Source organism: Fistularia commersonii, chromosome 35, assembly GCF_037954325.1.
Source record: "Fistularia commersonii isolate RoL2024-O1a breed Wild chromosome 35, RoL_Fcom_v1.0, whole genome shotgun sequence".
NCBI lineage: Eukaryota > Metazoa > Chordata > Actinopteri > Syngnathiformes > Fistulariidae > Fistularia > Fistularia commersonii.
In genome coordinates this window covers 2,120,376-2,145,000 of record NC_141318.1, presented here as the reverse complement: position 1 = coordinate 2,145,000, position 24,625 = coordinate 2,120,376, and the positions used below count along the sequence as shown (strand labels likewise).

The 24,625-nt window shown below is 46.9% G+C and overlaps 1 protein-coding gene across 5 annotated transcripts in view; it reads left to right on the top strand.

The window, feature by feature from the left end:
• Window positions 1-24,625, top strand: part of LOC147213742 (connector enhancer of kinase suppressor of ras 2-like) — a 42,013-nt gene that overhangs the window by 527 nt on the left and 16,861 nt on the right. For 2 of the 5 annotated variants that reach the window (XM_086142718.1, XM_086142717.1), the window contains exons 2-10: window positions 6,412-6,575; window positions 7,683-7,885; window positions 8,834-8,939; window positions 9,898-9,939; window positions 10,026-10,145; window positions 12,527-12,586; window positions 12,669-12,737; window positions 19,833-19,979; window positions 22,383-22,516. In XM_086142718.1, coding sequence (XP_085998844.1) covers window positions 6,412-6,575; window positions 7,683-7,885; window positions 8,834-8,939; window positions 9,898-9,939; window positions 10,026-10,145; window positions 12,527-12,586; window positions 12,669-12,737; window positions 19,833-19,979; window positions 22,383-22,516 — 1,045 coding nt within the window. The remainder of the gene's footprint in view (window positions 1-6,411; window positions 6,576-7,682; window positions 7,886-8,833; window positions 8,940-9,897; window positions 9,940-10,025; window positions 10,146-12,526; window positions 12,587-12,668; window positions 12,738-19,832; window positions 19,980-22,382; window positions 22,517-24,625) is intronic. The other 3 variants (XM_086142716.1, XM_086142715.1, XM_086142714.1) reach the window with 3 other exon arrangements.

Here is a 24,625-nt window from a genome sequence, read left to right as displayed (position 1 = left end):
TTAATCGATATATCTGTTGAAAAGGGAAAAAATCGATCGATTGATGTGCACTGACGGGGCGGTGCAGGTGGTTCTCGATGAAGAAACCAACCAATAAACAATGAAAAAAACAACAACAACAACAACAACAATCGCATCCCTCCGCTCTTGCTGCGTTTGCGGGTTGGGCACGGAATCCTATGCCTTTCCTTATAATCGATCAGATTTTTATATTTATAAGATATAGGTTTCAAATTATCCAGTGTTCCCCCCCCCCAAACAAAAAAAATAAATAAATGAATAAAATAAATAGAAAAATGTATTTTGCTGCAAGGAGAGGAAAAAAAACAGGATTAAACAAACAGCCTTAAAGCTGCTTTTCATCTTTTGAAAGCATGTTTTTTGAAAGAGAAAGAAAGAAAGAAAGAAAGAGACAGAGAAAGAGAAAGAAAGAGAGAGAGGGAGGGAAAGAGTCACGCGTTTTTGCTTCCTTGTGAATCCAGGCAACAACACAAAAGCGGTTTTGGTCCAAATTTGAAAAGAGAGGAAGCGAGTTTTACTTCGCGGCCGGAAGTTCCACGCAACTGTTGTAGTCCGATGTAATCCCGGAATAATCCCAGATTCAAAGTAAATACGGGATTAAACCCCAAGACTGCCGCTTACTGTTTTTTTCTTTTTTTTCTTCTTATTAATAATTACCACGTCTTGTCATCGGAGCGTTCTCCCGCCCCTCTGTGACGTCACAAACGGGGTCCGGAAGCCCCGCCCACCCGTCACTTAAAAAAATAATAAAAAAAAATCAATTTCCATCAGATTGATTAATGAAGAAATTGATTGACAGGTTGACACTACGGTTTTAGCCATGTCAGGACTGGCGTGTAAAACAGATTTATAAATAAAAATAATAAATACATAATAATATAAATTAAATCAAATGTACAGGTGCTGCTGGGAAGGCAGACGGCGGGAGTATTAATTTTTTTTTTTTGCCTTTTTTTCCCCTTTCTTTGCGGAGCCACGTGCGCACGTGCTCGCCTGCCGCCCCTCGGAGATGATCTAGATAAAATGTACACATACATACATCTCACACACACACGCACACACACTCGGAGTTAGTCATCGCTCCCGAGCCTGCGGGACATCACGGGTGCTCTGCTGGCTCGCATTTGTTTCCCCAGACTTCATTTCAGGCCGTCGGTGTTTTTTTTTTCCCCTCGCACCTGAATCCGACGTCTCCCTCCCGACCCCAGCCGCCGGAAAACCGGTGTTTGTTTTTCTCGTCTTTCTCTAAATGTGGGGGCTTAGTCGGGACGGAAATCTTAAGAGGGGCTGGATGGAGGGCGGATTTGAGGGCAGACGAGAGCGGTAAGCCGACGGCGAGGAGCGGAGATTGGATGCGAGCGAGAAACTCCTCGCTGTCCCACATCTGACAAGTGGAGCAAAGACGATTTCTGCGCCCAGGGCCCCGTGGTGGTAATTTAAAGTGAGGGGACGGAGACGCACTGAGGGAGAGGAGGCGGGAGGAAGACGGAGGGTGGAGGGGGGGTCAATCTCGCCTCATGCATTCTGGCAGCGTTTTGTCGTTTTGCATTCACAGGTTCCATTATTAGCATAGCGCTGCGTGATGTCACTGGAGGCCAAATAGGGGGAACCCTGTGACCTTCCCACAATCCCGCTCTCCAAACCCCCTCCCACCCGCCTTTCAGTGTTTTGTTTGAGCAAGACGCTCCGTTCCCAGCTGTGACAAAAGCCGCCTTAAAGGAGGAGATCCTCGTCACAAAAGAGGGAAGACCCCCCCGCCCCCTCGCCCACCCCTTCCCCCGCCGCTTTGACCGACACTTTCCGCAGACACGCAAACAGCGTTTGCCGTTGTCTCTCCCGCGGACGCTCTGCACGCTTGTTCTCACGCCGACCATTAACGCACTCCGGACAACGTGATGCGATAGATTACAAGGAATCTATTATAATGACGTTAAGGCCGTTAAACGTATCTCCAGCCTCATGTTACGGGCGGATTATCTCGGTGTGATGGGATCAGGACGTGCTTTTAATTTCCCATCGGCGCCTTATAATCCGGGCCGTCGGGGGGGATCGATGCGGCGGAGATTAGCGCGAGTAATTGCCGCGGGCCCGCGCCCGACCCCCTAACCCGTGGCGCCGTGGGACGAATGCGCCGAAACCGGATGCGTCAAAGTTTCGCGGGTAGTTCAGGAGCCCGACGGATGACAGCGGCCGGGTGATTTTGCAGCGAGGCTCAAATTTGACGTTTTACGGATCGTTATTTTGTTTTTCATTTTTTGTTGTTCCGCTTTCGAAGTGCCTGAACGCATCGCTGGCCGCTCCGCTCATCACTATTCCTGTTAAAATGTCCTGAACGCCGCGTGAAGCGCCGCGTCCACGCACGTCGGACAGCGCGATGCTATTTGCGTTGCTAGCAGCTTCACGGCTAATAAACAAGCACAGCCACGCTTGCTTTGCAAAGGAGACCAAATGAGAGCTACTGACGGCTAAAACACCATCGACCCCGGAAACACAGTTGCACGCAGTTGTTGTTGTTAGTTTAATAGTTTTATCTTTCGGCACTGCAACCCTGTTCATCTTTTGCTAGCGAAGAAAAAGGTTGATTTGTAGAGCTAAAATGTAGTTCAGTAAAAATCAAGAGATTAGATAAACAGTGAAGTGAAAAGTTGTCAGGGGTGTTACAGAATATACTGATATCGGGAATCCAGCTGTCATAAAAAGTAGGGAATAAAAGGCTAAAATCATTGTACTATGCAAACAGAAGAATACACAAATGGGGCAATTTGGGAAATTTCCTCTCTCAACTTTTGAGATTTTGTTTTATTGTTCCATGGTAACGATTTTTCACTAGTAGGAACGAGGAAAATGGATGCTGAATCTTGGTTACGTTGCGCCCGGCGGTGACATTTTCGAATTATGTCAAACGTGATTGGTTAGATTCGGGTGATTTGGGGGTGGATCCCCTCTAGCTCGCCGTCTCGGGCCGTGGAGGGCGCCGCGTCCTCTACCCCTCTGCTCCTTTCTTTATTCCTGCGTCCTGGTCGGGGAGAATCCCATGATTTCCATGGCAACACGGGGAATACTCCGCCGACATTAATTAAGTTGGTAAAGGGGCTGATTAGTTAAGCTTTTTAAATGTTATGCAAAACCACCAAACTCTCCTGGTCTCCCTTTCCGCAGCGTCGCTGCCAGCTGAATCCGATGTGAATGCCCGAGTGTGAGTGTGATCGGCCCGGAGTGATGAAAGGATGAGCAGACCGGCATGTGTGTGTGTGTGTGTGTGTGTGTGCGTGTGTGTGAGAACAGGCAGAGCTGGAGATGTAAACATCTGAAACTGAGGTCAAACCCATAAAGTGTCGCGGTGAATTCTGTCCATTCTGTCATCAAGTCCGGAATAAATCGTATAAAATCCCATTCTTTTCCGGAGGAAAGGTGGAAAATCACGTGAGGGTTTTCGAGTCTGAAGGAAACCTTTTGTTTTCGCCCCCTTGAAGCCGCCTTTCTTCCTCTCAGTCGGAGAAAAGATCTGAGAATCGATGTCGAAACAGCATCTCCGCTGCATTTAAACCATCCCATAATTGACTGCGTCGCTGCCAACGAGGATCCCTTCCCTCGCTGGCAGCTCGCCGCTCAGTTTTTCATTCACTGGCGGTGAACTCGGTTCAACTACAAGAAGATCAAAATGTTTTATATGTTGAATCCACAAGAATAACCTGAGTCCGTAGTGTTTCCAGTAACCAGTGAACCGGTTCAGACGAATCATCCGAGTCGGCTGTGACACCACCAGCTCCAGTTGGTGAATCGTTTCACCCGAATCATCTGATTCAGTTGGGTTTCCCACCAGTTCGCTGGCTGGCGTCCATGAGCCGGTTCAAACGAATCTTCCGAGCCCGCTGGGATATTTCCGGTGAGTCTGCTGACTCCGGTCAGTGAGTCGTTTCCCGAATCATCTGATTCAGTAGGGTTCACTGCGAGTCCCATGTTTGGAGTCCACGAGCCGGTCCAAATGAATCATCTGAGTCCGCCGACTCGTATCGCTGAACCCCTTCAAACGAATCATCCGAGCCCGCTGGGATTTCCGGTGAGTCTGCTGATTCGGTCAGTGAGTCGTTTCCCGAATCATCTGATTCAGTAGGGTCCACTGCGAATCTCCTGTTTGGAGTCCACGAGCCGGTCCAAATGAATCATCTGAGTCCGCCGACTCGTATCGCTGAACCCCTTCAAACGAATCATCCGAGCCCGCTGGGATTTCCGGTGAGTCCGCTGACTCCGGTCAGTGAGTCGTTTCCCGAATCATCTGATTCAGTAGGGTCCACTGCGAATCTCCTGTTTGGAGTCCACGAGCCGGTCCAAATGAATCATCTGAGTCCGCTGACTCGTACCCCTTCAAACGAATCACCGAGTCTGCAGTGTTTCCTGTGAGTCCGCTGTCTCGCCTTGTGTACTTAGCCAATCAGAGCACGGAGACCCGGACTCGTGATTCGTTACAAAGATTTGAATCATTAATTAAGATCCGATCTGCCCTTTCGGATTTTTCCGACCAAATTAATGAAAGCCTCATTTGTCAAGTTAATTATTTCATGTTTTTTTGTCTTTTATCTGTAAATTCTTCCAGCCAGTTTCTAGCTAGCATCTCGCTAATTCGAGATGTTATTGACACGTCCTCCTCCTCTTCCTCACCTGGTTCCCTCACAAGTTGCCACATCTCATTCCCCTCCTTTTCTTTTGTCCTTCCTTCCCCCCCTTTTCACACCTCCCGCTGCCGTAACAAGAATTTCTGACCTCCGCTAAGCCATGAGACGCGCGTGCCTGTGTGTGCGCGTCGCTAAAACGAAGTGACACAAAGTGTGAGTCGCTCCGCAGGGCGGCTGTCAGGAACAATCTGACGAGGTATAATTGTAAAATGACACGGCGCGTGGTGCCGTTTCCTCCCTTAACCAGTGTTTCAGTGATTTTCCCCGCTGCTCATTCATTATCTTGTCAAACTGACCCCCCTGAAACACCCCAGCGGAGTCCGTCATGAGGCGTTCAGGCCTCGAGGTGAAAGCCTGTTTCGACGAGTGTGTGTGTGTGTGTGTGTGAACGGGTGAATGCAATGTATCATAAATTGCGGTAATAATGGAGACTTTCTTACTTAAACACCTTCAGCAATGAAATCTTCCACTGTGATGTCTCCGAGAGCACGTAGCTTTAGCTAAGCAGACTGGTTCCTCCATCAGCCGGTGGCGGGAGTTAACAGCGCCCCCTAGTGGCCACACGCGGGAACCAATGCAGGGATTCAGATGATCGTTTACGTTTCGGAGAGCCCGGTCACACACCGTGTGTTTTCACCTGCGATTGCCGAGGCCGGAATAGCAACCATGCAGAAGGGGCGGACCGGACGCCTGGGGAAATATTGGCAGTGGTTTCTGGCAGCGGAGTCGCTCCTGTGTCGTTGACAAGCTCTGTAGGGGGAAAAAAACAAATAGACGCTCCGATCTTTATCTTGTTTAGCGACAGATTTTGGGCTGTTATCGCGTGCTTTGCCAGACGCACTGATCCCCCAGGCGATTAAGGTTTCAAAAAGTGTCAAATTTCACTTTGCCGGGTTAACAGACCTCGGACTTACGATTCAATACAAAGATTTGAATCATTAATTAAGGTCTGATCCGACCTTAATCATAAACGTATTCAGATTTTGAGCTATATTTTCCTTTTGAGGTTTTATCAAAGCTCCATTCTTTGCTGCAACTATTTGATGGTTTTTCTTTTGCTGATAAATTCGCCTTGCCGGGTTTTAGCTAGCTTTTGCTAATTCCCAGCTAATCCCTTGATTGTTTTTGATGTTGTTTATTGACAAATCTCTCTGTAGTTTCTTGCTCGTTTCCATGCGACTCATCCCTCCGATTGGTCGGGGTTTGGCCCCGCCCCTCGCTCAGCGCAGGCTGGGATTGGCTGAGGGCCCCAAGAGCATCTTTGACCGTTAAAACTTCACTTCAGCAGAGAAAAAAAAAGTCATCAAGACGCGATTTAATATCTACAACCGAACCGGGCTTGTTTGGAGCGAAAATAGAGTCGCCATGGTAACGCTTGGGCCGTGACAAAGCGGTCCTTCTCGTATAGGAAACCAAAGGAGACGCCGATTCACCGCGAGGGTTGTTTTTTTTCCGATGAGGCTCGATGAGCTCCACAAGAAGCCGCCGTTCCCGCGGCCGTAGCAGATGTCAAAGTGTCACGTCTGTAAAAACGCCAGGAAAAGTCACATCTCCTCCAAGCTGCGGCTCTCAATAGCGGCAGGTCAAAACCCACAACACTTTCTCCACTTGGAAAAGTTAAAAAAATGTCGGGAATGAAATATCGAGCCCCGACTTGAATTCGAAAAACAAAAACAGCAGATTTTGAGTTCTCCTGCGCCGTCGGCGTTTACTCCAGGACTGGACGACTGCCTGCAGCAGTACATCAAGACCTTCGAGAGGGAGAAAGTGGGCGGGGACCAGCTGCTGAGGATCACCCACCAGGAGCTGGAGGACCTGGGGGTGTCCAGGATCGGCCACCAGGAGCTGATCCTGGAGGCCGTGGACCTGCTGTGCGCTCTGGTGAGTCCGCAAACTCCCCGCTTCACGTCTTCCCCCGCGGAGACGGGATAGAGAATTAGTGGACTGAGATGCGATCTGAATCTAAAGTGCATGGGGGAGGGCGGGCGGAGGGGGGGGGGGGCTTCGGCCCCAAAGCTCCTTATGTAAGTGGGATTTAGTTTTTAAGTCTCCCGGGCACTGCTGTATTAAATATGATTAGTGGCCCTCCTGCCGTCCACGTCCCCTCTCAAGAATGTCTGATGCCGGCGGCGACACGTGCAGGCGCCGCGCTGGACCGGCACGGGCAAAAATGACAGCTGTTTGGAGGAGGAGGAGGGGTTTATGGGGGTATTAGTGAGGTTCATCTGATTTTCCAGATTGTTATACTGTGGTCCTGGGTTGTATCCATCCGTCCATCCAGCCATCACGTTTTTTGCTCCATTACTGAAAACAGTGATTTAAAATTTGACGTTCCCGTCACAGTCCGTCAAATCCCTTCAATTAATCTATGATTATTCCTTTAAAATAATTTTATTTAATATGAATATCATTTTAATCAATGATTTATAATACTTTTCTGATGGTGGAGACATGTAAAATATTTGAATCGATTTGAGTTTAAAAATATACATCGTTTTAAAATGAGATGAGATGAGAACAACTGTATTTATCCCGAAGGAAATTGTTGTGCCAGAGTTTCAAGTAAAAACATAACAGTAATAGATAATAGTAGAAAGGAGGAAGAATAAGAAATACAATGAAATATAAATTGTCTTAACTGTTAACTGTTAACTACAAAGATTTGAAGATTCCCTGCGGCTGAGGGAAGAGGAATTAAAATGCAGAGAGCAAATCAGAAAAGCAAACAAACATATATTTTGTCTGATTTTACTCACCAAATTAGAAATAGGGATATATATATATGTACACAGTATTTCTGAACCAAAAATAGGCTCTGGAAGGTGTTGATATAATTCTTCCATATTTATCGGCCTGATCCTCTTTTCCACAGAGCAGAATAAGAAACAAAACCCAGATTTCCGAATTTTGAAGAAAGCGCAGCGAAAGCGTCCACAGACAGAGCAAACAGCGACCACCTGGTCTAACACAGCGCGACTCTCTTTCCAGAATTACGGGCTGGAGACGGAGAACCTGAAGACCCTCTCTCACAAACTCAACGCGTCGGCCAAGAACCTGCAGAACTTCATCACGGGGAGGCGGCGCAGCGGCCATTACGACGGCCGCGCCACGCGCAAGCTACCGAACGACTTCCTGACCTCGGTGGTGGACCTGATCGCCGCGGCCAAGAGCCTGCTGGCATGGCTGGACAGGTGAGACTCGAGAAGAGGTTGTGTGTGGCAACGTCATCACACACACACACAAATTCCACAGCTGTTTTTACGAGGACAACCGCATCCCGCGCGTCGGAGATGAGGATTTTCCGCAGTCTGTCTTTTCTCGACAAAGTCGTCGTTTCTACTGAGAAACGATCCCTGCGAGGCAACGAGAATGCGCCCACACACACATATTCCTCCAACAAAACATCTTTTTAGGAACACACACACACACACACACACACAACAAAGCATGTTTATTGCATTGTTAAAGGATTCTGCCTCACAGTAAGAATGCTGCTGGTTTGATTCCAGTTGAATGGTTGTGATTGACAGCTGACTGGTCGGAGTTAAGCCCCGTGAAAAGACGTTAACCCCAAAAATTCTCCCCGTTTTGAGAATAATCTTGGATAAATGTTGGCATTTTTGCCACAAACAACCCCTCCCCTCCCCCGGGAAACCAGCTTTAGAGGATTTTTCCCTGCAAAAAGTTGCAGTTTTTGTTTTTTTTCTTTAAAGGACATTTCCATGACCAATGGGCTGACAAGAAAAGATGAGTAAAGGCCTTATATAAGTAGATTTTTTTAAGTAGATTGGCCAAAAAGGCTCTGAACAAGTCTATTTATGTCGCTTTATCCCTCGCCTCTCCGTGGGATTGTGCCAGCGCGCCTGCGTGTTTGTTTATATGTGTGTGTGTGTGTGTGTGTGTCGGGGTGTTTTGATGGATTTGAAAGTTCAAAGCTGACAACACAGAACAAACATGACAACGTGATTTGCCTTATTTTTTTCCCACGCAGCTATAATGTCCAACAACAACAACCGCAAAAAAGGCAACAAACGGTCACAAATCCGAAATGTCACATTATTGCTAAATATGAATCTGCAGCCCACAGATTTATCAGTGATCCAGTCTCCCAGGAAGAATGACCTAATGGTTCATTCCAGGTGCTCCTTCTTCCTCAGGTCCCCGTTCGCCGCCGTGGCCGACTACTCCGTCACCCGGAACAACGTGATCCAGCTGTGTCTGGAGCTCACCACCATCGTACAGCAGGTAGGAGCCGCGTGGAAGAAGGAGAAGCTGGCTAACCTAGCACGCTTAGCGGTGGATTTCATGTCTGGGTTGAGCGAGCGGCTGCCGACCCCGTTGGTGGCGCGAAGGGTGGAGGCAGGAGGGAAGTGGGCCAGCGTGAAGGCCCGAGGTGAAGCGGGCCGCAGGGCGGGCCTGGTATTTTAGGCAGAAAGGCAGAGGAGCCTGCAGGAGGTTTGGAAAAGCGAGCGAGGCCAAGGAGGCAGGAGGAACATCTATCTGGAGGGAGGGAGTTTAAAAGGTGGTGGAGGTAGGATTTGGTTTTAGTAGTAGCTTAGCGATGTATGCTAACATAATCCAGCTGTATAGGTAGTCTGTATCTGACACAATTCTCCAGCAGCTTCAGGTGATGGGAGCCATCTTGTTGTTAACACATGCTAATGCTAATAGTTACCCAAAAATATCACCGTTGTCAAGTTCTCACATTAGTGCATTGCTGGTGCTGACAGAAGCGAGGCTAGCAATGGCATAGGCTACACTCCACCGTGCTAAGCTGACTCGCAGGAGGCTGGATTTGTAGCTTGTTGCTGCACGAGTGTGCAACAGTAACTTTATACGTGTTCCTTAAATACATATTTGTACATACTTTCAAAATATATGATTTGACAGCGACTGCCGTCTCGCTTGATTTTTGGAGTCAAGAGAAACACTTAAAAGTAAGTGAAGGCTGACTGAGGGAGACTGGAAGAGGGAGCGATGCCTCCGCACCGATGATTCATCCATTTTTTTTGTGTGTGTGTGTGTGTGTGTGTGTGTGTGTGTGTTTGTGCACGTCTGCGTGGGAGGGCTGGGGGGGGGGGGGGGTTATAGGTGCCAAGCTGCTCGCTTTTTGCTTACATCCGCCCACGGCAAAAATGCCAGCAATAAACTCAATTCCCGACACCTTCTGTGGAGGTAACCGTGCTCTCCGCATCCTCCCCAGGACTGCACCGTGTACGAGACGGAAAACAAAATCCTGCACGTGGTGAGTCGCCACCTCAGAGCCTTCGCGGCGAGCGTACGTTGAAGTTTCCCAGGCGGTAATTCCTACCCCGATCTGCCCTCCTCCAGTGTAAAACCCTGTCTGAGGTGTGCGACCACATCATCTCCCTGTCGTCTGACCCCATGGTGTCCCAGGCTGCGCATCTGGAGGTCGTGCAGCTGGCCAACATTAAATCCACCGAAGGACTGGTGAGAACACACACACACACACACACACATAATCCCTCGGACTCAAATACAGACAGCCATTTTGTAAATATTATATTATGGAGCTTCACCTCTGGTGATGTAGAGGGATGGATGGATGACAGGCATCTAGAAAGACCAGCAAATGCAAATTAGTTAGAAACACACACACACACACACACACACACAATTCCATTTACAATATTTACAGTATTGTAATTTACGGACTATTGAGCGCGTCTCAATATAAGCCGCACCGGCTAGCAGATCGCTATCTCGGGCTTCCTCCTGCACGCTAAAACCGTCAAAAGTCGTCTTCTTCGGTGTCGGAGTTGGACGGAGTCAGAATTTTCCGGTCATTTCATCGGTCCGATGTGACGAGGATAAATGTTTTAAAGGCGTAAAGCTCGTTAACCCCCCCCCCCCCCCCAAAATCCATATATTAGCAGCATCGTTGTTTAAATGAAAAAAGTCTCGGCTTATCGTCCGGAAATTACGGTATTACAGTGTGTGAAGCCTCACTGTCTCGAGGTTCCGGAGGTGAGTGTAGGTGAAGAGTGTGTGTTTTGGGGCCAAACAGGAGGAGCCTCTCATTAGACTCTGGGTAGAACACACTCCTAGTATCACACTGTCGAATTGTGTTTCAGGTTTGACGGGAGTCGACACGGGAAAACCAGACAGAAAAGTAAAGTAGAAACAAACAATCGAATAAACAGTGTGCGCACACACACACACACACACACACACGCACACACACACACACACACACACACACACACACACACACACAAACACAATGTTTGGATGGTTCTGAAGCCGACTGACCTCCAGCCCGTTCACCTCCCAGCATGCCTTTCACTCACCGCTAAGATCAATCACAGATTCTGTCTGGCTGATCTGAGAGTCTTCCCGCACACACACACACACACACACACACACACATACACAGGCTACGGTGGATTTCAAGTCAAGGTGGTACAGGGATTTTAAACTTGACGGCGACTCAACGCGGCTTTGGAGAGTTTTAATGTTTAATTAAAAACCCGCAGGAACATTTGGTTTAACGTTCTCGCCGCTTTATTCCACCGGTGATACGACAGACCGCTGGGCTGCTGGCGGGGAATGAGTCAGCCGAGAGAACGCTGAGCTGTGGGGGTTGGGATGGGGTCTTACATGTTGAAATGAAGACACACCCCCCCCACGCACACACACACTAAAATATGCAGAAAAAAATGCAAATTTGAATTTTCTGAACAGCCATTTTCTAATAATCGCAGACATCAGTGTTTGTGTATGCATGGAATATTACTCGGCTACTTTTGCGTAACTGTTTATATTAACGTTCGTTCGTTTTGTATCTATATCGCTTATTTTATCTTTACCGCGGGGCCTATTCCAGCCGTGATTGGCCGAGAGGCGGGAGTCAACCTGAACCGCTCACCTGTCAATCACAGGGTCCCTCGGAGAGAAGCGTGCAACCATTCATGCGATCATTCCCGCATCTCCTAGAGAAATGCAACCATTTGCCCTCTTGTGCACGTGTCTGGGCGATGAAGGGTCTACAGTCAGTAGTATATTTCACAAAATAGTGAAATATAAGACGCCATGAAAAGGTCATTGATAAATATGTGACTGCGAATAGGATCGGAAGCGAACCGAGGAATCGGGGCATTTTCTCCACGGCTTTGAAAGGACCTCGGGCAAGTTGTGAGACTTATACTGACCTACACTCCAGGCACGACTGTCCAGGCTTCGGGCCACATTAACACACACACACACACACACACACACAAAGGCTAGCGGGGGGGCAATGAAGTTCTCTCATCCGTACAGTGAAACCTGAACACAACAGTGGGCCGAGTGGCCTAAAAATAAACCTCTTAGACTCATCTTCAAGACTGGCATGCTGCTTGTGTGTGTGTGTGTGTGTGTGTGTTTGTGCACATGTGCGCTCACAGACATCTGCGTGCGAGTGGGTAACGCTGAGTGCATGTGTGTGTGTATTCGTCCTTTATTTCTGACCTGTTTCGGTGAAGGCTATGACTTTTAGGCCCCTGCGAACAGAAAATCTGGATTTTTTTTTTTTCTTTGCAGAGAACGATCTGTCAAGTCTGATTCAATCTGCTTGGAGGGAATGGGATGGGAGGGGAAAAGGGAGGGGGCGAAGGGATTTACAGCCACTCGGCAGATGAATAACATTCGTGCAAGGTATGCTTGGGACGGCGTAATCATGTGATATTAATAAAAATAAAGCGTCTTCCTATTTGCTTGATGAGTTTCCCGCTGAGAACCACCCGGCCGCCAATCCGTCTCGCTCGAGCAGATTAAATCACAAACAGCAAACATGGCGCGTTTTAATTGAGATCCCCGTCGTCTCTGCGCAGGGCATGTACATCAAGTCCACGTACGACGGCTTGCATGTGATCACCGGGACGACGGAGGGGGTGAGTACCAGCCCGGTAAATACTCCGTATTTGTGTGTGTGTGTGTCAGTAATGGTCAGCAATCATTCTGCCTGTCCATCAGTCCCCGGCCGACCGCTGTAAGAAGATCCACGCCGGAGATGAAGTCATCCAGGTCAATCATCAGACCGTGGTAAGAAAACCGCTTCCGGTTTCCTATCCTTCAAAAAGTTGCGTGATTTTTACGATTTTTACAAAGCCCCCTTGTGTGTGTGTGTGTATTTGTGTGTGAGTGAAATCCACACGAAGCTGCAGCGTCATAAACCGCAGATCTGGATTCACCTGCAGGCCACTATCCTGAGTCAGTGACTTCACACATTATTATCATTATTATTACTATTATTATTATTATTATTGTTATTATTATTATCATTAGCATCATCATCAATTAACACTATTATTAATAACAATAATAACAATAATTATAATGAATTAATAGCTATCTGTATGACCAATCATATACATACCAACAACAACAACAACAACAATAATGATAATGGCGATTGCATTATTTGTGATTAAGACAATTTTGTAAATAGTTCCGACGTACCCTGAGCGTCCAACGAAGGTAAGCCCCTCTGTGTTTGACAGATTTTCCCAAACAGGCTGATGAGAGGGAGGCTTTGGAGGCGGAGCTGTCAATCTTTCTGGTCCTAGTGGAAAGCAGGCAGATTGATGGCGTCGCTTTGTTTACACTCGCCGGGGACGTTCTAACGTACCGAGGGATCGTTTGACACCCATCGTTGACGGCTGTCACCTCGCCCGCGCTTTGCAGGCGGTTCGTTGTCGATCCTTGGACAGATTTCGGGCGATCTCCGGTGGAATGCACCTGGCGCCGACAAGATCCACCTCGTCTTTTAGTTTCCGATTTATTCAGATCACATGGAGCCCCGTCTCTTTCTGGGATTGGTCATAACAAACGGAGCAGCATTCTATAAGTGAAAGGAAAGGGGAAGAAGGCGCCATAGCGTTAGCATAACCAGGGAGAAGCAATCTCCGTCCACACTCCAGCATGGATTTTATGTCTACACAAACCACCAAATCAAGCTTGGAAGTGAATTCTGCAATGCCCTTTAGTGGATGTATTGCATAAAAGCCATGACAAGATAAAAGCGCACAGGGGAAGTATGTGGGCAGTGACATTTGACAACAATGGAAATGCCTCTTTTCAGAACATTAGGTGTGTTCTTAAGGTGAGATTGCTGGACGACAGGTTTATGACACGCTGTTCCATCATTCAGACGAAATTTCTTTGCACAGGAACTAGTTGGCAAGGGGACAAATACATCGTCAGACTAAGACGGCTGTGTTTACATTCACCGTTTGTACAACTTATTGGATTGCGCTACATTCACTTTTGGGTTGGAAGCTTTTTGCCCTTCATTATGGCTACCAAGCATAAATTGACAGTTTTTACTGTTCAATGTTTTCATGTCCGAGATTATGGACAAGCTGTCACTATTCCTTGTGTCCAAATCCAAGGCAAAACACATCTAGAAGCCCAATTCATATTTTCCAGAAGCTAACAAACAATCTAACAAATAATATACAATCACCTATTACCTCCCCTAGCCAAAAGCAGTATGAAGAACGTCGTTGGGGTTTTCAAGTTGGCAGCTTCCTTCGCCGGGGTTTCCTTAAGTTAGTCCCACCTCGAGAAGGCTTAACAGCGAAATGAAACCCCTCTCCACGCTACATAGCCGATTGAACAAACAATCCTACCATAGCGACCTCCCTAGATACCATGCTTCCCCCGTAACCACAACCATTCACTTGCTAGTTCTGCTCCCAGAGACATGTTGTAGACCGCAAGCTGTAGACTCTGGCAGCGAATGCTCAACTCAATCGTAGAGCAAAGACATACTTTGCCAAAAAACCATGCTAGCCCACCTCCACAAGCCGCACCCAAGCCCTCCAACCTCGCTGCATTCTTACGGCGAAAGTTGCGTTATGTCGCGCCGTAGGAACCGTGATTTCTTTGTGTTGTTTATAGCAGGGAGTGATGCTCCTCCGCTGAATTCCATGTCACACCTTCCTCCCCATCTCCTCTCTATACGCTACCTCCTCCGTTAATAGCCGTGCCTCATCACGCCCGTCCCTCGCCTCCAAATCGCCGTCCGGTTCTCGGATTGCATAATTGTTTGATAACGTGAACCGGCGTTACCTATGAAGCATGTCCGCGCAATTATCGGTCGCTGTCATTGGAGAAAACAAACAACGAACAAACAAAACAACTTGGCGTCGAAGTGAACCGTGCAGAAGGACAGCGGGAGGAAGCGAACACATCTGCCGATGTGGTTTATTTATAGAACTCTTTGTCTGATATAATTGCCGCTCGCAGGAGCGGTGGCAGAGATAATTACGGAGCCCAGAGTCAGGTTCATTTCACTCAGTCGCCTCGTCGCAATTTTTTTTTTTAACAGAGAATAAGTGCAAATAGAGAGTTTTGCTGTCAAGATCCTTTCATCTTTCCACCGCCAAGTGCGATTCAAAGGAAGCAGATACTTTTTTTTTTATGTGTCAAATAAGTCCTAGCGGGGAAACACACATTTTATCAACGGACACTGACAGTCACATGTTGAATATGGTTATAGAGACGGGGTGTGACGGATTAAATTTTAAAAACGTGATGACCACCAGCAAGTTTTTACACAAGCTAAAATTCAGGAAGACAAGGGCTGGGATTCAACCCCCCCCCACACAAAAAAAAAAATCAAAAAATTAATGCGTTTTAATATTGTTTTACAGTTTTACAGTTTCTAAGTGCATGAGTTCCAAGGGAACAGATAACATCACTGTGTGATTAGCATGATGGACAGATGAAAAAACGCTGGTTGAAGGGAAATTAAAATGTTAGGAAGTTAATATTAACTTTGTACAAGTCAATAACATTAGCTTTGTGCAAGCACGCAGGTCAGTAATGTTAGCTTCATATGAGCACGCAGGTCACTAATGTTAGCTTTATATGAGCACGCAGGTCAGTAATGTTAGCTTCATATGAGCACGCAGGTCGCTAATGTTAGCTTTATATGAGCACGCAGGTCGCTAACGTTAGCTTTATATGAGCACGCAGGTCAGTAAGTTAGCTTTGCACGAGCACGCAGGTTAGTAATGTTAGCTTCATATGAGCACTCAGGTTGGTAATGTTAGCTTTATATGAATACACAGGTCAGTAATGTTAGTTTTATATGAGCACGCTGGTGAGTAATGTTAGCTTTGTACAAGCACGCAGGTTGGTAATGTTAGCTGTTAGCTTAGATAATAGCATTGCTAATACGAGCAAGCAGTGTGGCCAGTCAACACTGGACCACAATTCCAGGCTCAAAATGTCCAGATGAGAATGGAAGGTGGGTAACATAATTAATTAAAATCCCCTAATTAATTAGATTAATTAAGTCCCACCCCTTAAAAGAATACACTTGCAATGACTTGTAATTTTTGAATAACATCTAGAAAATAGTCTGGAAGATGCAGAAGTTAAGACTTTAATATATATAAAAATATACTTCAGTGAGTAATGTTTATTTTCCAGCAAGAGCTGATTAGGATGCAGTACAAACACATCAATACGAGAAAAAGCAAGAAAGCTCTGATTAATAATAAATACTGTGACAGAGAGAGAAATCCTTGCTTGTTCAGAATAGGATGGATTTTATTCAAGGATGTTCCCTGAACTCCACAAACTGGCCGTGGTTTTAGATTTTAAATACTCTACTTTTACTACTACATTACATATTTATTAACAGCCGCTGCAGGGCCTTCAAACCACGTCGGTTCCCGAGAGTCCGCTCGCATCGTCCAACACATTTGTTCCGAGGCCCCGCCAGCACGGAATTCGCCGCGGCGGCTTACTCACTCATGTGACTAAATATTCAACGGGAATTCGAATGCGAAGAAAATCCCATCCGAGGTTTCAAATCCCCTCGGTTTACTTCAGGTACATGTCGATATATTAACACATAATGCATCCAAAATCCGACTATTTTCTGTGATTGGCTGGGTTGACGCGGCGCAAAAAAAGATATATATTTTTTGGAGAGATCGATGCGTTTCTTAAGCGCAGCGAAACATTGTGTTCCAGTGAATGGGAGCCTTCGCCCGCTGAAAATGTGCCGGGGGGCAGATAAAAGGGGCTCCAAGCAGTATTTGGACATTTTTAAACCCTCCCCTTCTTCCTTACAAACACAACGAAAACCTGCAGTGACGTCATGGTCGCCCAACACATATAGAACTCGACTGTATGATTTTTTTTCCCTTCCTTCACTTTTACTGATGTCTCCAAGCATCATCCAAGGTGGTTTATTATTCATGAACGATCGATTAAAAATGGGGAAGAGGGGTTATTGTCCATGTCAGTGTCCGTACTAAAAGGCTGCAGTGTGACTGACTACCAGCTGAACGCCTGTAAGACATTGCAAAGTGACTTTTTTTTTTTTTACTTTGAGTACTCTTCGATATCACGTTATCTTACTCATTAGCGCTAATCCTTATTATCGCGGCTTTACTTCTCCCCACTCCTTTTTACAAATTCCAATGTATTTTCTCCAAGTGGCCAAGACGTTTTGTCACTATCTGAAAAAGAAGTTGTGTCTCGAGTCTTCGTTTTCTCGTCATCCTTCGGCCCATTACGTTAATGCGCCGCACAGGTGCGCTGTTGCGAACACACATAATCGTAAAATACACCGATAAAGGGACAAAAACAAAGGTCTGGGTTCTTAATGTCCAGTCCTCGAAGCGCCACCGTATCACCTGTGCTGGAAACTGAGCCGACATCCAAAGAGCATCCCAACGTGGGGCAGGCTGATTAAAATGTGTTATTTTTCTGGAACTGATTAATTGACAGGGACACATTAAAATCCCAGCGCTGATATATATATATATATATATACACACACGACTGAATATACATACATACAAATATTGCATCGACTTTGATAAACGAACAAGCCGTCTGAAGATTGCGCGCAGCTTATGATTTAAGGTGCTCGGCAGATCGCAGGGCAGTAAATATGAGGAATAAATAACCACCTCCGTGTATCTCAACCGTCGTGGGAACCGGATCTGTAAATTTCATGCTTGCCGAGCCGCCACGGGAATATCAGATTAAATATAGACGAAGAAGAAACCAGCATGTAACACAAGAGCGATGATGTTGCCGACGCAGTATTGCCGACAATACAAGTTGAGATTTACCCCGGACTCCCAAATTCTGCTACTTATGTTAGCTGGGAAAACACAGGGAAGGGAGTGACAGCATGGACCTTCAGGAGTGCTTCCTCTCAGCCAACTGAGAAGACTCCTGGACAAGAGAAGAGTGCAGCTCCAACGATTGTGGAGAAGCAGGACCAGGACCAACATCCACCGATCAGACATGCATTTGAATCTTCCCAAATAAGGGAAGGTGTTCGGTTCAGTCCTTCCTGTTCGTTCACTTCTCCTGAACTGCGACCGAGACGAGAACTTTTTCTCCGCGACTTTAGGCCAAGTTTCTTTTATTCCCCTCGTGGGAAACCCGCCGTTTCCCCGCAGCTGCTTCTTTGCTCTTTGCACTTTTAATTTCTTTGTACAGAGACTGAAAACTTTTCCCATTAAATGAATGATTTTTTTAAAAATCCGAACTAGCATGGGAGCCTGTCTGATACTTCCTCAGAGCTAAATGGAAATATAAATTTGCAGTGTTGAACAAAGCGAACAGGACCCCCACCCAAAAAAAAAAACAAACAAACCGACAAGCACTCCTCTGTGGAGTTAATTGGGGCTTTTTGTCGCTTTGGACCATTTTAATGTTTGTGCCACCAAAGAAAAATGGTTTAGGGATCCAAACAGATGTTTCTCCCGTGCTCTTTCTGCGCTGGGACGTCGCCGTCGAGGCTGTCAAGGTGATAAATGACTTAAGGAGGGGCGGCGTCAGCGTCCGAAAGACGCCTCGGTTCTCGCCCTGCTCCAAATACAGGAGGCCGTCCGGTGCAATCAGCCGAAACGCCACGAGGACATTTTCCCCCCAAACCGGACATGGCACATTTGGAACAGCAGCAGGCAGACGTTTCTCCGGGGCGGCTCATTTTTTTTCCCTTTTTTTTTTTTTTTTTTTTTTGTTGTCGTGGTGGGGGCTGTTTACGAAGCGTGCAGCTGTTAACAACCCGGGGCCCGGCGATGCAACCCGACAGCACCTTCAGACCGATGTCACGGGCGGCGTACGAGCTGCCTGCCGGCGTCTGGCTCGTCCGCCCTCGGTATTGATTCTCTCATCAGCGTCATATGCCGCAGGAACCCGCGGTAGTCTTTACAATAACCAACGAAACAGCAGTCACGGTTAAATTCTGCAACTCGCGTCCGCCTCCACAGGCAGTCAAGACATCAAGACAAATACAGCCTCGCTACAAACACAAGAAACGACAAACCCGTGATTCTCTCTGAATGCTCCTCAGCGTTTTAGCAAAGTTACTGCGTCGCTTGTTAAAAAATGTGATCTCCAGCTCCTGAAAGACTTAAAAGTGCAGTAAAAAAAAAAAAAAAGGTTGAAAATACTGAAACTCCTGCAGGAGCAGGAAGGTGTAGGATAATGACGAGCACTGCGGTGACTCACACTGACTCGGGTACCAATTGTAAAGCAGCCGGGCGGATGCAAACTGAATGTGTGTGTGTGTCCAGGAACAAATGTGTTGCAACAAGATTTATGTAACCGGGTCTGCACTAACCCACAGGTAATGTTGCCTTTGTAAATCACGGTCCCCTGACAGCGTTCACGTGGCCTCATGCTGATTTCCCGCCCTCTACGTGCACGTGTACGTCAGCACAGGGCGTCTCGCAGAGGTTGGCGCGTGGGTTGCAGCAGAATCAGTGACGGCGGTGTTCGAAACACCGACTTAGGACGGTATTTTCCTGTTCGTGGTCATCCTGTCCACTAGGGGGCGCTAACACATGCTAACACCAGTAGTTAGCATGCTAGTTCACAACAACCCGGCACATTACAGATGGACCCTCACATCTCATGGATGTCTGTAGAGATCCTTAAGGGATTCCTGAGAAGCTCCAGCTGCACTGCGGCCATCAACGGGATCTATCGTTCGCGCATTTTGACGTTTGACGTCGGAGGTTGTTTACGGTTCCTTACGACATTTACATTGACAAGTTATTCTCCAATAACTGGACTCCGGAAGCTCAACTACACTGAGTATTGCGATAGGGATTATAACCTTGGGTTTACGATGGCGTTCTCATCGTCCAGGTGGGCTGGCAGCTGAAGAACCTGGTGAACCTGCTGCGCGGCGACCCCGCCGGCGTCACGCTGACGCTGAAAAAACGCCCACAGAGCACGCTCACCTCCACCCCGGCGCTGCTTAAGAACATGAGATGGAAACCCCTGGCTCTTCAGGTATGACCAAAGCTTCCCGCCGGGGATCTGGGGAGCGGGGTCGAGATTCAGAAGAAAGATCACGTCAAATCCTTTAGTTTACAACTTTGCACCAAAAGTAATTTCTGGTCTCTGAATGAGTCGACCAAACACACAGACAACATTTACCGAAGCATAGGCAGAGGCTCAAACTCAATCTATTACAAGGTTAAAGTGGCAGTAGCCATGTTTGCACCTAATCTCTAAAAGGTTTTCATTGATTAGATAAATGATACATATATTTTAAAAAGTGAAATTAGAATGAATTCTGTATTTGATTGAAAAATGAGAACAGATGATTGACCGGGAAACTAAAAGCAAAAACAGCAGTGTGTGCTCATGTAGCCTAGCTTTTGTTCGAGTCTCAGGCCACAGAAAATGTTTTTACGCCCCCCGGCATTAAAACGATGCAGTACTGAGATAAAGCCCCCCTTCTTTTGTAATTCTAAATGTAATTTGCCCCCCTGCTGACTCCCTCCGTGGCCAGGAAATAGTGGGCAAACAGAAGATTTAAGACAATTTTTCTGAGATGTCACTGAAATCAGGGAAAACAAGGGAAAAAAAAGTCCACGAGGGGGGGTATTAAAACATTCGATGTCACAAAAAAATATATTTCCCTGCCTGCGGATTTGATAAGTCGCTTTTGATTTAAGACTTTGGGCTGGGGGTATCAGGCCATTTTTGACCCCAGTCGCTCTTAAAGCTGATTGGAAGGCGGGAGTCATTTCACCAGGGAGCTCAGGGGCCGCTTTACGACTTGGACACTGGGACATATTCATTCGTTCATTTACAAAACCCCAAATCCTGCACTCAGGGTTGCGGGGCCGCTGCAGCCTCTCCCAGCTGTCATTGGGCAAAAGGTAGGGGTTCACACTGGATCCATCACATGTGGAGACATACAACCAGACATCTCGCCAATATGGCGCCCCAGGCCTGATTCGACATCAGCGATTTTCTTACGCTTGCGACATAAATCGAATAGCATTGGTTTTACCTTTGTTTTTAATTTATAAAATAGGGTTGCACCCGATTTTCATTGTTAACAAATCACGAGTAAATAAGAAAAAAAAATCTGAAATACAATATAACCGATCAGCAGAAGGGGAGAGGGGCTTATTTGGAATTATCATTTGTAGTTTAATTAACTGGGAATAGCTTTACAGAGGAATATTCCATTTTAAGACATTAATAATAAGTAGTTTTACCCTTATCATTTGCCTGTATTGCCTCTCAGTTCTGCATCCGACTGTTCAGTCATTCATTTGTCTTAAAAGACATACAACTATTCAGCTTCACTGGGCAAATCAGGGAGTCCAATAAACCTCCCTTTTCTTAAATTGATCATATCGGGCAACATCCTACCAGGAGCCTCGTCCTGCTCCAGCAACACAACCTGACAAACCAAGGAAGCAGATCTAGAACCACTGAACATCTCGCCTGTCAATCCATCCATACCATCTGTCGATGACGTCGTGTTTCCGTTTCATCGGCCGACTCTTATCGATGTGACATCTGTGTCTGTGCGTGTTTGTTTACGTTGTCCGGCCCGCTGCCCTTCGTTCCGGCTCGTTAACTTCTTCTCCCGTCTGGCCGGAAGACGATTTTGATTTCACAGCGTGAAGCTCGACCCCCGCTGGGTTTTATTTTTTCCCGCTGGTAGCCGGGGGCTGAAATATCGGAGGCAGGATCGAGATGCTCGTGCACGTCGACGGCCTGCGGGAGCTCTGACACGTGTAAAGTCATTATGACGGGCTCTGTCGGACTCCTCCGATCTCAGACAGCTGCCAATTCCATGATATATTAGCATCGTCTGAGTAGCAACAGATAGTTGTTAGCTCTGGAATACGAAGAATTTTTATTCATTTTCTTCCCGAATGCAATTAAAGCCTTATCACTGCGGAACAGGCTTTTTTTTTTTTTTCTTTTCGAATTGGATTCCATCTCAGATTCCAAATTAAATCTCGCGTTATTTTCAGTCCGCTGTGATAAATGATCGCGCCGGATGATTAAAACGTATGATGTCGAAAAAGAAAGAAGAGAAACTGGATTCGAAAAGGAGAGGCCGCTGTCATTTATCTCTGCGCACCGCAGTTAACTCGCCTGACAGATAATCCTTGAACTGGATCAGAGGGATGGCCGGATCTGTCTCGGTGTGCGCGCCGGCCAGAAGCGCAGCGACGGAAATACGCGGCGCGCTGTTCATTTCACGGTCGGAGTGCCCTGCGGCGCCGTCTGCACCCGACCCTCGGCCCCCGGGCTGACCGAGCGGGAGCCGGCGCCGCTGTGAACTCAAAATTTCCCGAGTCAATCCCTGTAACTGTTACTCTCTCGTTGTGTCCGTCTGTCTGTCTGTCTCTCTCTCTCTTTCGAACCGCTCACAAACAGCCAATCTTCCCTCAGAGCCCCGGCAGCAGCGTCGCCACGCCCACCAGCACTTTGAGCACTCCATCCAGGAGGAGTAGCTGCGCCCTGCAAGACCTCTTCATCCCCCCTCCACCGGCGGAGCCCTACACGCCCAGGTGGCAAACGCCGTCTTTTCGGTCTATGAAATGTGAAAACGACAACCGAGACTCAAACCGCTCGAGCAAGTTGGAGAAAGATGTCCGGTTACATAATGCAAGTCTTTTCAAATGCAAAAAATCAAGTGTTTCTGTGGTACTTTGCCACGCTGATTAGATGAGTCTCACGTTTGCCGCTTTCGGACGGAGACGTTCCAAGAACATAGTTCGTAGAGGTGTCCGGCTCCAATTCCGTTCCAGGAAATAGCCTCCTCCAGGGGAACCTTTTTAGTTTTGCATTCCCACAGGCAGTAAGGGACAACTTCAGGGACCGTTACGACACGTGCTTTAAATGCCAAACTCAAAGACAAACCCCCGTGAAGGTGAGGAAAAAGACCGAAGCTGCCACAGAATTCATATACTGCATGGCGGGAACAATAACTGAGGACTATCACATGGGTTCAAGGGTTTCTATCTTCTCCCTGCACTGCTTCATCTGGGCTCTGGTTGATGTGACCTTTTGCATTTTGTGAAGATTGACACTAGTTTTGAAGGATTTAAAAAAAAAAAAAAATCATGGTCATGAGAGTTAAGGTTAGGCAAAGGGGTTATAACACCATCATCCAAGTGGCAAACCCCAAAATCATCTATCTGAAGAATTATATACGGTAGAGTGATGGAAAGCAGAATAAAGCCCACATTGTCATGGGTGGGATTTCCAACGACGACGCTCCAAAACTTGTCCGGCTTTCACTTGGAGAGTAAGGATAAGGTTGTTGGATAAGAGTTAGGATAAGGTTGTCCATTAACAAGATGATTGCCACTGTTTTCGAAGGATTAAAAAAAATCAGTCATCAGGGTGAAGGTTAGGTGAGGGGGTTATAACCACCATTAATTCAGTTGTGTTCCTCAAAATAATTCATCTGAAGAACCGTATTAGATAGGCGTTGGACATTTTACCTGCCCCTACATTGTCTTGGGTGGGCTTTCTTATGGTACCGCTCCCGAGTCATTCAACTTTCAATTGGAGTGATCGGTCTCGCATTAGTGTTCACATTCAGGTTCGCTAATGTTGAGGTTATCCCAAGGTTAGCTAACTCCTGACTTATTTCTGCAGAAAATGTTGATGTTCTTCTGCAAAAGCCCTGGAAAGCAATCTGGGGCTTAGCGAGCCAGAGCAGCTTGGACCTTTTGGTTGGTTTCTTCCTGGTTTTGTTGCTGACTACAAAAAAAATGTATCTGGTAATGGGCAGGGTTTAAGTGTTCTACCAATCACCAAGCACCACAATGACTTTGTAAGGAAGAGTAAAAAATACCCTGCCTCAGAGTATGATCTAAAATGGTTCTGGGAATTGAGGTCCATGGTCCCTGGTTCCTATGATGTCCAAATGCACCTAGCAACAGCCCAGGTCCTAAAAAGCTTCTAGGAGCTGCAAAACATTGCTACAGCGCATGTAGAGGCTACTAAAAACTGCTTCCCCTGTCCAAAAATCAAAATATATGAATATATAACACATCAGCGAGCTGGCCCAGGTGACATTTTCCCTTCATTACCATGAGCAATGCTGCATTTTGAGTCAGCCCCACTATCCTCAAACAGGGATCAGCACCGGAACACGGCGGCGTGGCAGAGCGGGCAGGTGAAGAGTTCCTTGCCAGAGCTCATCATCGCGGGAAAGAAGAAACCCAAACAGGAAGAGGATAGGGTGAAACAGGAACTCAGACAGGATCCCTGTGAAACACCTGATTCCCAAGATAAACATCTTGTCGCCGGGGTTGATTTAACAACACGCTTATTACTGGGTTGAATTCAGCTGAGTTTAATTGAGAGGGGCTGCGGCGATCTTCTTGTCGAACACAAAAGTGTTATATTTGTGAAGGAGGGTCAAGGTTTGCGGTGAGGACAACGAGGGTCGGTCACGTGACACGTTACCGTGTCCCCAATCCGGATGTTTTCACAAACTCGGTTGTATGAATATCGCCTGAAACAAACTCTGGCTTTGGGTATTTCATAACCCGATGATGTCACGTAAGGAAGAGGAGCTGAGTTCCCGTCTCATCTTCCTCTCCCAGACGCTTTTCGTCTCCCCCTTCGTCCGGAAGCTTTTTAGTCGGTGGAAATTTCCCGTC